Below are 13,162 nucleotides of genomic sequence, written 5' to 3'. Positions count from 1 at the left end.
TATTTACCTTGCCCTAGCCAATTCTCGGAGTGTCCAGAAGGTGGCTGGGGAGATGAAAAATAGTCTGAAGCCCTGGAGAGATTGTTCTTTCCTCGGCAGGGAGAGTTTCAAAGCCTCTAAGGCTACTGCCCTCTGAGGCAGCCTGGTGTAGCTGTTCTCAGGATTTAGCTGTGGCAGAGCTGAGAACCTAAAGGAGCTGGCTGTAGGACTTCACCACAAGAGATCTGGTCTGGAGAAGAATTGTCTCCCTCACTGGACAATAGCCAGAGGAAGCTGTGCAGCTGTCCAGGAGAATTGTGAGTACTGATCTTTAAAGGATAAGTTCACCTTTGGGAACATGTCCCCTTTTTGGGGAGTAACATGTTCCCACTAATGCAGCATCTCCCCAATCCACTGCATCTAGTAACAGCAAGTGGGAGATCTTCTTCCCCCACTCGCTGTCACTATTTCTTTTTTTTTTTATTAATTACCCACCCGCCTGGACTCATCATTCATTCACAGAGTTCTGAGAATGGGAGAACTAATACTACTGACAGCCTTTGCGGCTGATGGCTTCTAGTTCTCAATGAACAACCAGGGCGCTGTTCAGTCCTGTCAATGAGTAAGTGCCTTCTTGTACAAGGTACGAGCAGACAGATACACTGACAAGTCTGCAGAAGATTAGCAATACTTTCCAGGCTCCTTGTTAAAAAAAAAATATTACCTGCAAAAAGATGTGTATTTAGCTTTTTATTTTAAAAGGGGAACTTATCCTTTAATTTTCATCCCTGATGTCTGGGTGCTTTTGTAATGTAAGTGCCAGAGACAGCTGTAGGCTGAGACAGCTTGCATGGGATCTCAGAATACTAACCATTCCCCTGTCCTCAGCAGAATCTTGGAGTAGGAGCCCTGAGAAGACTCCCATATAGTTATCGTGCAGCGTTTTGGAGAATCCCAAGCCTTGACCCCTTTCCTGTTACAAGTCCTCCAAACAATGAATTAAAAAAATAAAAAGACATCTCCTAGACTGAGTTATTGGAGCCAGAGTGCATTTACTTGTGCTTGTAGTGGTGGGGAGCCTTTGTACTATTAGGGAAGAACCAGCTATTTCCAGTGTCCCCTATTGGGGTAGCTCTAGAGTTTAAGTAAAAAAAAATAAGATTTTTAAAAATGTAATCGCCTTTCTCTTATTCCTACAGTCAGACATTGATAATGACCTGGTGGGAGATTCCTGTGACACTAACCAAGACAGGTATGTATAAATTAATAGACATTCTGTTGATTTTCTTGGTTACATAGTTGGTTGAAAAAAGACACAAGTCCATCTAGTCCAACCACTAGTTGACATAGCCGCTTAAATTAACATAATGGCTGCAAATTTATAAAGCAGGGACCGTGACATTCACCAAACATTCCATGCAGGTGTATCCTGGTGTGTGTGTTTTAAACAGACTTGTATAAAGTACTCGAAATTTCTACTTGAGTAAAAGTACAAGTGCTCGATCAAAAAGTGACTTGAGTAGAAGTGGAAGTGCTCGCAGAAAAAGTTACTTAAGTAGAAGTACTAAAGTATTCAACATTTTTTTTACTTAAGTATTGCAAGTAGTTTTTTCAAAAAATTTGCTACTTAAGTACTAAAAGTAAAAAGTACCAGTAGTTTTGAAAAAAAAATTCTACTCAAGTACTGAAAGTAGAAGTACAAGTACTGTGTTATGTAGTTATTAAAGAAAGAAGTCAAAAGTTTGAACATCATATTGGTTTTTATTATTTCAAATGATTTATTCAAATGATTAACCTGTGTTTGTTAGTAGTTTCTTGATGCACTTTAAGCGCTGTAGCACCATTTATTTGTTTGTTTCATATTTTCTTTTTATTGGAAAGATTTGGTATAGCAGCTTTTATTATACACAGCCTTTATTTTCGTATGCGCTGATTTACAAATGACATTATACACATTTTTTTGAGCTTTATGCAACCTGCCATCTACTGTTCTGGCAGTGGTAATTTTTTTAAAAGTAACGAGTAACTATGCAGCACAAAAAAAAAATACTTGAGTAGAAGTATCGAAATCATCGAAAAAATGTAGTGAAGTAAAAGTAGAAGTAGGAGAAAAAAATTCTACTCTAGGAAAGTACAGATACCGCATTTCGGTACTTAAGTACAGTACTTAAGTAGTTCTACTTCGTTACTATACATCTCTGGTTTTAAATGGCAAATACTGATTTACCTGCAGTGAATGTTTGGTGAAGATAGATGTGCCTAGTGATTTTTACAGTAATGATCCAAGTTAGGTGACAAGGACAGCCTTTTTAATTAAAGACAAATATGATTTATAATTTTATACAGCTACTGGTAATGGTTTACTGCCAACAGATATGTGGAAATTATGTGTCATAATAACATATATAATTACATGAAGACAGTAATTATTAAAGTATATCCCTGGGCAAAACATTTTAATCGTTAAAGTGAGGAAGGGTTGGACTTTCTGCCTAGTTTTTATTGCTGTCTGTGTCCACATTGGGGAGACTCACCCCAGGGCCATCTTACCCTATTGGGCATGCTAGTCAGTTGCCCGGAGGCCCCACTTGCCCAGGGGGCCCCACCTGCCCAGCGACCCAGACAAGCATTAGTCCGGATTCCCGTGTGCATCCCACCGCCAAACTTAGCAGGTGGCAAGTGCTTGTCGGCCCTGCGCTGCTATCAGGACACTTGGGCCATGGAGGGGGAGCCCACAACTGAAGTAATGCCTGTCCACCTCCATGGGAACAGGCACACACAGGACAATTGAGTCTGACTACCATCTGTGTGTGTCTGTGTGTTCATCGGACCCAGCCGCCGAACTTGGAAGCTGTCATTAGACTTGCATTGCTCTACCAATAAATATCGCCTTATTGATAATTTGCATTTTTATTCTCGTGGGTGATTGTGTAGGCAGCGCCCCAGTGCACTGCATTGCCCGGGGCCCTTTAATGCTCTTAAGATGGCACTGACTCACCCCTGTATTTGTAGTGGTGACCTTTGTCAAAGAAAAAGAAGGTGAGAAAAAATAGAGTGGTGGAATTCCCCTCACTTTTAGATATTTTCTATAACTTTCTATTGCGTCTTTCGGTCAGGAAGTGAAAGGAAAGTTCCCCAGATAGTTAAACAATAACAAAAAAAAAAATAAATACCTGGTATAGGTTTCAACACTTACCTAGGAAACAAAAAAAATATTTTGACTATACATACATTTTAACTCCATTTAGAATCCTGACTGTAGGTTGCACAGACTTTTTTTTTTTTTTTTTAAAGAAAATTCTAATTTAAGGGAAAATTTGTAGCAATAAATAAATAAAAGAACAAAACAATTTGACCTTAAAAAGCCCTTATCAACATATATACCCAAAATAAATAAAAACTAGTAAAAAAATTATAACTTCTGAAACAAAATCCTTTTTTTTTTTTTTAAAAAAAAAGGGAAAGTTTGCTGCAGAAAAAAAAACTATTTAAACTAAAGTAAATGAAAACCCCAAAATACAGCCCCCCTCCCCTTTCCCGAAAAAAAGATAGGTTGCTATGAACCAATGAACCACTGGCCTTAAATCAACCAGAAGACAAATTTAAAGGCAAATGGACCCACAATAAGAATAAAATGAAAGAAAGGGGATTGATTGCCCTAAGAGCTACCAATTAGTATTAAAGTTCAGTATCCTAACTGACTCCAGTCTTCTATGCATTTTGTCAGTTTTCCATGTCCTTTCCCTTAAACAGCCTTCAATACACTGATACGATGTGTGCTGTGTCACCCCCCCCCCCCCCCCCCCATTCCCCTTCTATAGTGAGGGGGTTGGCACAAAACAAAGCCCCCATTATTAAACCCCTCTAAGCCAGTGGACCTATTTTTGAAGGTACATTATGATCGTAAAGATTAAAAACTCTCACATCAGTTGGGAGGTGACCGTGAACCGTGAACAGGCAGGGTTTATCCCTAACCCATGGTAGACTGGAACCTGAACCTCATCCCCAATGTTGTCACAATTTAAAAATAAAAAGGCCTATGAGAAAAACAATTGCGGCCAGTAGCAAGGATATATTTGTCAACCTGGAAATTACCACTTTAAAATTCTTGAAATTTTGGGGGGTTTATAAAAGTGGAGTTATATAGAAACATGTGTTTGTATCAATCCATTTGCAGGTGTAATTTTTCTACATCAAAGTAGAAAAAAATGCAACACTGGCTTCATTCATCTAGTTTTCTAGTTTGTATACATAATACACAGTGCTGCTGCGTCCATTGGCAGTGTTAATCCATCTCTGAATGCAGCAGCCTATCAGCCCTCTTTCACCTGTCTGAATGAGGCCATAGACAACAAGCTGTAAAGTTTCCTAAGTGGCGGAGTTCTACATCTCCAGCATATCACCAGAGGGTGAGAGCATTTTTAGTAACAGCCACTAGATGGCAGCATATCACATAAAGTAAAAACTAACATAGATGTATGACTTCTGCTGTAAGTACTAGTTACTATCTGTCACACTGATCTAAAAACAGTTATTTCCAAGGCACTGCCCTGGAATATGAATGCAGATTATGGGTTCTGACTTTACTTTGGCTATCCTGATCTGCATTCCTGTTCCAGCTCAGTAACATAATATTGACGGTAGACATACCCGAGCAACTAGCATTTTCAAAAGCTAGTTGCTATATTTGCCATAGAACATTTGGTGTGCTCAATTCTGAAGAACACCCATGGAGAGACATATGATACCTGTCACTGCTGACCCTGTCTGTACAGATGCATACCCCAGGGTAGTCAATGAGTGGAACAAATATGCAACCAATGAAGTCTGAAAAGTCTAAAGTCTAATCCTTCATGCTTGTGTCAGGTTAGTGAATGACTAGGTATTGAAGCCTCATCCAGGGTGACAACCCTGGAACATGCGTCTTAAAAAAGTTATCAATTGTCAAAAGTTCTAAACCTCCTATTTTACTAAAATTATTTTTTGTCTATGTCCCTGTTGTTGAAATTTCCCATTGTTTCTTGTTCTGATAGTATTTGATGGGAAATCTCATTAAAGATAAAGAATAAATTATAACCGCGCTATAATTGATAAATAAGGAAAAAGCTGCAACCTCAAGTGTGACCACACCCTTAATGTTATATATGTAAAAAAGTTGCGCTTTTTTACATATAAATCTCATTAAAGGCCTAGTTGGCAGTAAAAACCTGACAGAGGCTCTAACCCTTATCCCCTCTCTTTATAATGAAATGAAAATTTTTGGCCAGGGATAGGCTTAACCATCTAGTTTGATTATTGTAGTGAGTATTGTGCAGTAGAGCATGCAAACGTATATTCTTGTAATCCTTTGGACAGCCTTAAAGTGTTACTAAACCTAAAACAGTAAAATCAGTCTGTATATGAAGCAAAACATGCTTGTTATACTCACTATGGAACCTAAGGGGTTAATTCTCTGCATTGTGAAAAAAGGCTGCTTGATCCTGTATGCACAGATCCTCCCCTTCTTCCACTGAATCCAGAACATGCTCGGATAAGACAGAGCCATTGGAGTCAGGCTGCACATGCTCAGTTTGGTGTGTATTGCTAGAGAGTTTTTTTTTTTTTCTTGGGAGAGTGCATGTAATCAGCACAGGGCCAATCAGCACTGTCCAGACAGAGGGTCAAGGGTCCTGGATCCTGATAGGAAAGCTCAGTGCAGTATGAAAACTCCTCCTACAAGCTTTGCTAGGAACTGATAGAAGTCACAAGACTGCTATATACTGCTGATGAGAAAAGGTATTTAGCAGATTATATTTATTTTAGTAAATATTAGTAATTGCATTTCCCTGTTCTGTGTACTGTGGGAGACCAGATATAGTGAATGCAGGGTCCTGGGTTTACTAACACTTTAATGAGTTCCTACATGCGGAAAGAAGAATTCCAGGTATGGATATTTTATACATAGCTACACTTGTCCACTTTGGACCAATATAACTATGTACTATATACACCATACCTAGCTGATGTCCCTAGAAGCTGGAAATCAGTAAAGTAGACACCTCTTCTCCAGTGATCTCCACTTGCTTCTGGGCCCCATGCTGAGCGGCTGGCCTGATGCATTATGAACACATGAGGTCGGCCACTCTACATGGGCACTATTCGGAGAATGGTTTGCATTTTCTGAATTAATGAAAGGGTTCTCTGATTGGATGAGGTGGAGAGGCGGGGTAGTGATGTCACACTTTCAGCCTCATCCAATCAGAGAACTCTTTGCATTAATTCAGAACATGCAGACCATTGTCTAAATAGTGGCCATGCTGAGTGACTGACCTCCTGTGTTCACAGTGCATTAGGCCGGGTGCTCAGCACAGGACCCAGAAGGAAATGGAGTCCCCTGGAGTAGAAGTGTCTACTTCAGTGATTTCCAGCTTCCAGGAGCATTGTCCAGGTATGTTTTATACATAGTTACAGTGGTTCCAGCTGGAACAATGTAACTATGTAAAAATATGCCATGCCTGGAATTCTTCTTGAATATAGAGATTATTAGTTATTCTGACAGACCCAATGATTGTGTTTTACTATATCAGTGATGGCGATGGTCACCAGGACAGCACAGACAACTGTCCCTCAGTCATCAACAGTTCCCAGCTGGACACAGACAAGGATGGACTCGGAGATGAGTGTGATGATGATGATGACAACGATGGAATACCAGACATTGTTCCTCCAGGACCTGACAACTGCCGACTGGTGCCCAACCCAGGCCAGGAGGATGACAACAGTAAGAAGACTGGCTTTTTTTCATCCAATTGCCCTAGGAGAATATATAACATGTTATTGTCCATTCTCCAGCAGTAACACTTATCTATCATATAGTAACCCAAAAAGCATACAAAAAAAGACGCATATAGCAATGCACAACAAAACCACATTTTACTACATGGTCATAGGCTTGAAATGGCATTAGAGCGACACTGTCACATGGTGGGGTGAATATATGAGGGTCAGGGATGCCCTTTCCAGAAACAGGGTCACTTTGCTTTGCATGGGCAGAAGAGAACCCAGCTCTCTCAGCCTAGCAGCTGCCCTGTTTTCCTGGGGATAAGAAACACGCCTGCCTTTATTTTACAGCACATGCATTTTGGGTGACATAGTGGCTTAGTGGTTAGCATGTATTGCAGCATTGGGTTTGAATCTCAGCCAGGACACTAACTGCATGGAGTTTGCATGTTCTCCCTGTGTTCATGCAGATTTCTTTCCACATTCAAAAGCAGAGGCGGCTGGTGCTGAAAAAACTTTGGGGGGGGGGCGCAAACAAACCCCTCCAGGTCCAAACTCACATCAAGCTAATATAGCAGTAATCACATATACAATACAATCAATAGCTGCCCCCTCTGCATTACCTTGCCCACCATTTTCCCCGCCAGTATCGTCTCCACAGGATGAGAAGACAGAAACCGGAAGTGACGAGATTACAAATATTGATTCAATAAAATCAAAAGTGGGAGGGTTCAGGGCGCAGAGGACAACCTGAATCAAGCCAATAAGAGCATCAGCCTGGAATCACATGCTTACATCACATTTACGGACCTAATAGACACCCGTTAGTCCTGTGCCCCACACAGTGCACACACATTATGTGACACATATAAACAATTTATTTTTTTTTAAAAATTATAATATGACTAACAGTTTTCAACATGTTAAAGTAGCTTTCATCTTTGGCAAACTAACTGTGCGGGGGTGGCGCCCCTGCGCCTCTTATGGACCGGCCACCACTGCTCAAAAGGCATTCCAGTAGGTTATGTGGACTTAGCATACTGTATGTGTAGAAGTTGTCTATGCACATGTGTTAAGCCTCGTACACACGATCAGATTATTGGACACATTTTCATTAGTTTTTTGTTGCATGTTAGTCTCCTATGGAAAGTGAAGCGGTAACTTTCATACCAAAATTCTCGTAGGACAGAATTCTACTTCAAAAGTGATGTAAGAATTATTTTGTTGGTATTCTTTTGGTTTCCGAGCAAACGTAGTCTTGCTCTTGCAATTTTTTTTGGACGAAAACTGTAATTAAACTAAAATCAGATGTTGTGTTAACTTACGATAAAGGTTTTGTAGCCTGCACATTCAGTTGTTGTTGTCCGAAAATTCATTATCAGCTCTGGAAAGCACCATACTAACCATCCGAAAATCAGCAGATCGTTCATCAAACTAAATTTTTCTTCCAATTTTCTTATTGTGTGTACGGGCCTTTATCAAGTTCTGCATGCCAGTCCCAAGCTGAGCAGTTGAGGAAAAAAATTGGTGACTTCCCTCATAAAAAAAATTCTATGGAGAATTACTTTCAAGTATGGTGCCCTTAGAATGGTCGAGGGTCAGATATGACTGAATGTATATACAATATAGATATATATATTTTTTACCTATTAGCAGTCTCCATGTTTAGTATGTTCCTTCTCATGCTCTGTGCCCAGGTGATGGCGTTGGAGACATCTGCGAGTCAGATTTTGACCAGGACACAGTCATTGATCGTATTGACGTCTGTCCAGAAAATGCTGAGATCACCCTGACTGACTTTAGAGCTTATCAGACCGTTGTTCTGGACCCAGAGGGTGACGCTCAGATTGACCCCAACTGGATTGTTTTGAATCAGGTAAAGTCTTTGAGGTTCAGTTTAATTACAGTAATCATGATAATAAAAAACTATTAGATGGGCACCTTAAAGACCACAACATACAGGGGTATACAATGTACGGTTAACATCAAACACACATCATAGGTTTTTTACTGGATGGACTGATGTCTTTTTTCAACCTCACAAACTATGTAACTATGATAGAAATTACACTGCGCAACATAGCATGACTCCTTCTCATTATGTCATTTAAACCTCATTATGTGCATCTTGCTACACGTGACGTATCTGACATGATGGGACGGTTATCAGTGTTCTCTTATGAAATTCCTTCTGAATGACCTGACCCCAGCTTGTCATAATGCAATCATATTGATAATCCGGTCCTGGTGGGCTATATACACATAGTACAAACTGTAAAGGTCAAACATAATAAAATTATAGCTATGGCTAAAGCTAAACCTTCCAAGCAAAACATGATCATCGTACCCTGTCACCATTCCATTGGGTTATACAAAGACGTAAGGGAAGAAGAGAATGAGCCTACCTTTTCTATAAAATGTGTTGTTTTACTTATTTAAAATGAACCTGCCACAAATCTGGGCAACTAAGACAGAACATATAATGAATGTCACTCTGCATTTATTGGGGGCAATGCTGTGGCACTCTGCATTTATTGGGGGCATTGCTGTGGCACTCTGCATTTATTGGGGGCAATGTTGTGGCACTCTGCATTTATTGGGGGCAATGCTGTGGCACTCTGCATTTATTGGGGGCATTGCTGTGGCACTCTGCATTTATTGGGGGCATTGCTGTGGCACTCTGCATTTATTGGGGGCAATGCTGTGGCACTCTGCATTTATTGGGGGCATTGCTGTGGCACTCTGCATTTATTGGGGGCATTGCTGTGGCACTCTGCATTTATTGGGGGCAATGTTGTGGCACTCTGCATTTATTGGGGGCAATGCTGTGGCACTCTGCATTTATTGTTATGTTGTCATGTTATTTTTTTTTTTTTTGGGGGGGGTGCCGGGAGGGAGTCTTGCCCGGGGAGCAATTTAATGTAGAACTGCCACTGAATGAAAATATGCATAAGCAGTGGTGACCCCCAGTGAAAACCACACTTCAGGCGATCCTGAATTCTAGGCAGCTGAAGTTATATGCAAATCTTGCCTGCTTCTACAAATTTTGAGATGAATTCTGCCCATTTTCACTTTCCCTGCTCATTGGTCACTCAAGCCACCCATCACATTAAAGAACCAACATCTAGGGTTTGTGGGAGGGGATGGGGCAACCTAAACTTTAAAGAATAAGCCATGATTTTCTTGTGACTTCAGCTGGCTGTGTCTCTTCATCTGTTGATCAAATAAACATGTGGATTTCACTAAAGGTAAACTCTTCTTAGGTGTTTTATTCACCAAGTATTCTGTTTGAATTACTCAGGTTTGTGTCTGGTTTATGCATGTTGTAATCACAAAACGTCTAAAATGAGGAGGATTTCTGCTGTGCCCATAGGAATATCAATGCCATTTCTGACTCTGATTATTACTCTCTTTACCCTTCCTAGTATCAATGGTAGTATTATTATGATAATGTGTTCTTAAAGAAGTTTTACAGTTGCAAACCTGTCTAGCCACCCCCCACCCCCATCTCCATTATGAAATGATGTATTTGCTGCAGTACAGTTGCTCTTTAAAGGCCCTGTCCCTGATCTGTACCAATATAACACAATAGCTCATTCTGCAGCATAGTAATTATTTCTACAGCAATCTGCCAGAGGCATTGGAATTATTGTATTGTATGTTTAGCATGTGTTCAATTAATCTAAAGTTATTTGCCAAATGATCATGTCTGGATAAATCATTACATTTCCAGGCAGTACGGGGCTCTCTCCACTTCCCTGGATTAATAGCAATCTAATATTCTACTTTGGCTATAGCTATACCCTTATACTGTTTATGTTACCTGTTTATATGTAGATGTGTTTCTGTGTGTACTGAGGGTATTATTTTAGTGGATGCATATATACTGTATATATATATATGTAAAATATATGTAAAATATACAGAACAAATTAAAATATTCATAGTTTCAGTTTTTTTCTTTTATTGGAAATTTCCCAACCTAAATCCTTTTTTTCGTTCATGCTGACGTTCTTCTTTATTACTTTCAGGGTATGGAGATTGTGCAGACCATGAACAGTGACCCTGGACTGGCTGTTGGTATGTCAATGTAATGCTCTCCTAATCAGGGAGGGTATAAATATTACTGTTTTTACTGGAATTAGCAGCATAAACAAAGTTGAGATTACATAAAAAATAATGTAAATGTTATTTATTCATTACAGCAAATTAATCACAAGCTGTACTCTATAGGAAGCAGGTTTACAGATCTTCCAGTGGGAACAAGCTCAAAACAGTTGTAATAAAGGTGGACCATTGGAGCTATATTGAGGCAGTATCTGTGCTACAAACTAGAGTTTATGGGTGCACAGATCGTAAATAGATAGACTCCAGCTATTATGTCTAAAGTGTCAGGCCTCACGTAATGGGTGATATGTTATAATATTATCTAAGTTATGATTATCTGAAGAACATGGTGGACTGAGTTAACTAATGGATGATAGATAGATAGACAGACAGACAGACAGACAACTCAATTTCGTAGATAGATAGATAGATAGATAGAAAACTCAATTTCGTAGATAGATAGATAGAAAACTCAATTTCGTAGATAGATAGATAGAAAACTCAATTTCGTAGATAGATAGATAGATAGATAGATAGATAGATAGATAGATAGATAGATAGATAGATAGATAGATAGATAGATAGATAGATAGATAGATAGATAGATAGATAGATAGATAGATAGATAGATAGATAGAAAACTCAATTTTGTAGTTAGATAGATAGATAGAAAACTCAATTTTGTAGTTAGATAGAAGATAGATAGAAAACTCAATTTCGTAGTTAGATAGATAGATAGATAGATAGATAGATAGATAGATAGATAGATAGATAGATAGATAGATAGATAGATAGATAGATAGATAGATAGATAGATAGATAGATAGATAGAAAACTCAATTTTGTAGTTAGTTAGATAGATAGAAAACTCAATTTCGTAGATAGATAGATAGATAGATAGATAGATAGATAGATAGATAGATAGATAGATAGATAGATAGATAGATAGATAGATAGATAGATAGATAGATAGATAGATAGATAGATAGATAGATAGATAGATAGATAGATAGATAGATAGATAGATCTATATGTACTCTAACAGCAAGATCTCTCTACCATAATTCCAAACCAAAGTCCTGTCCACCATAATATAATAGAAATTAAAAATTCATGCAAAAGAGTGGGAAACCCTCATAACGCATAGATGTCAATTGTCCTGGATTTGCCAGGACAGTTCCGCATCTTGGCCCTATGTTTCACTGATGCTGTGTCCCAGGCCATGTCCTGGGATCACAACTTCAACTTTATTGAGGTACTACTCATGACTTCACTGACTGTATATTTGTTTCAGGTTAGTGAAGTGCTGAAGCCAGAGGATAATGATAGCCCAGGAATTTACAGGTTTTAAAACAAGCCAGTTATCAAACTTTCCCTATTTCTTACGTTAAGTTTCTTTTTGGGGTGAAGTACTTTATATATGGCGGTTGGTAGTGTTCCAATTTGGGTTCACTGAAGCCATCTTCCTAGTTCCCAAGAGCCTCCCACTCTGACCTGATATTTTTACATATGTATCAGTGATTGTAAGAACTTTGCAAATGTTTAAAATTGTAATTTTGTTGATAGTTTTATTTCAGTATAAGAGGTCCCGGGCCTTAGCTCTTCATTTGTGTCTCCCCAGGTTATACAGCTTTTAATGGTGTTGATTTTGAAGGCACATTCCATGTGAACACTGTGACGGATGATGATTATGCTGGTTTCATCTTTGGCTATCAAGACAGTTCAAGTTTCTATGTGGTTATGTGGAAACAGACAGAGCAGACATACTGGCAGGCCACCCCGTTTAGAGCTGTGGCAGAACCTGGCATTCAACTCAAGGTACTCTTTGTAATGCATTCACTCTACTACTAGCAACTCAGGAATGTGAGAGAATTCATAAGATTGGAACTGGTCCACTCTATAGGTGGACAACCTAAGATGCCTGCTGCTAAGTTCATTTGGTTGAAAATGTGCATCTGACTTTAAGGCTTTGCTGCACCAATGCCTATCCCTCCTCCTATGAGAATGACCTTACTGGTTACTGGGGGTGGCTCGATAGACAGTAGAATGGAAACTGGAGGGGCCTTCCCCAGACTTATTGGTTAAATGACACCTGTACCTGGTACCTTGCACCATTGTCCTTTAATTAACCCCCGGGTACAGCCTGCCTGCTAAATTATATACAATGAAGATTGTGAAAAAATCCATGCTAGGTCCTCTCCTTATCATTCATGCATGCCCTTCTTCATTCCCATGGATGGTACACTTGTGGGTGGGGTCTGGCTGCGCCTGTGCACGTGGGGTAACACCTCGCCCAAAGGTGTGCTCACCAATGCCT

General features: G+C 39.5%; 1 protein-coding gene across 1 annotated transcript in view; it reads left to right on the top strand.

Moving 5' to 3' along the window:
• Positions 1–13,162, top strand: part of THBS4 (thrombospondin 4) — a 123,531-nt gene that overhangs the window by 94,006 nt on the left and 16,363 nt on the right. The window contains exons 15-19 of the mRNA XM_082259025.1: positions 1,179–1,231; positions 6,546–6,739; positions 8,436–8,614; positions 10,770–10,818; positions 12,467–12,663. Coding sequence (XP_082115151.1) covers positions 1,179–1,231; positions 6,546–6,739; positions 8,436–8,614; positions 10,770–10,818; positions 12,467–12,663 — 672 coding nt within the window. The remainder of the gene's footprint in view (positions 1–1,178; positions 1,232–6,545; positions 6,740–8,435; positions 8,615–10,769; positions 10,819–12,466; positions 12,664–13,162) is intronic.

The sequence above is a fragment of the Pelophylax lessonae genome (assembly GCF_965119305.1).
Source record: "Pelophylax lessonae genome assembly, chromosome: 1".
In the NCBI taxonomy this organism is placed as follows: Eukaryota; Metazoa; Chordata; class Amphibia; order Anura; family Ranidae; genus Pelophylax; species Pelophylax lessonae.
The sequence above is the reverse complement of the archived record's forward strand: the minus strand, read 5'-3'. Positions and strand labels throughout refer to the sequence as shown.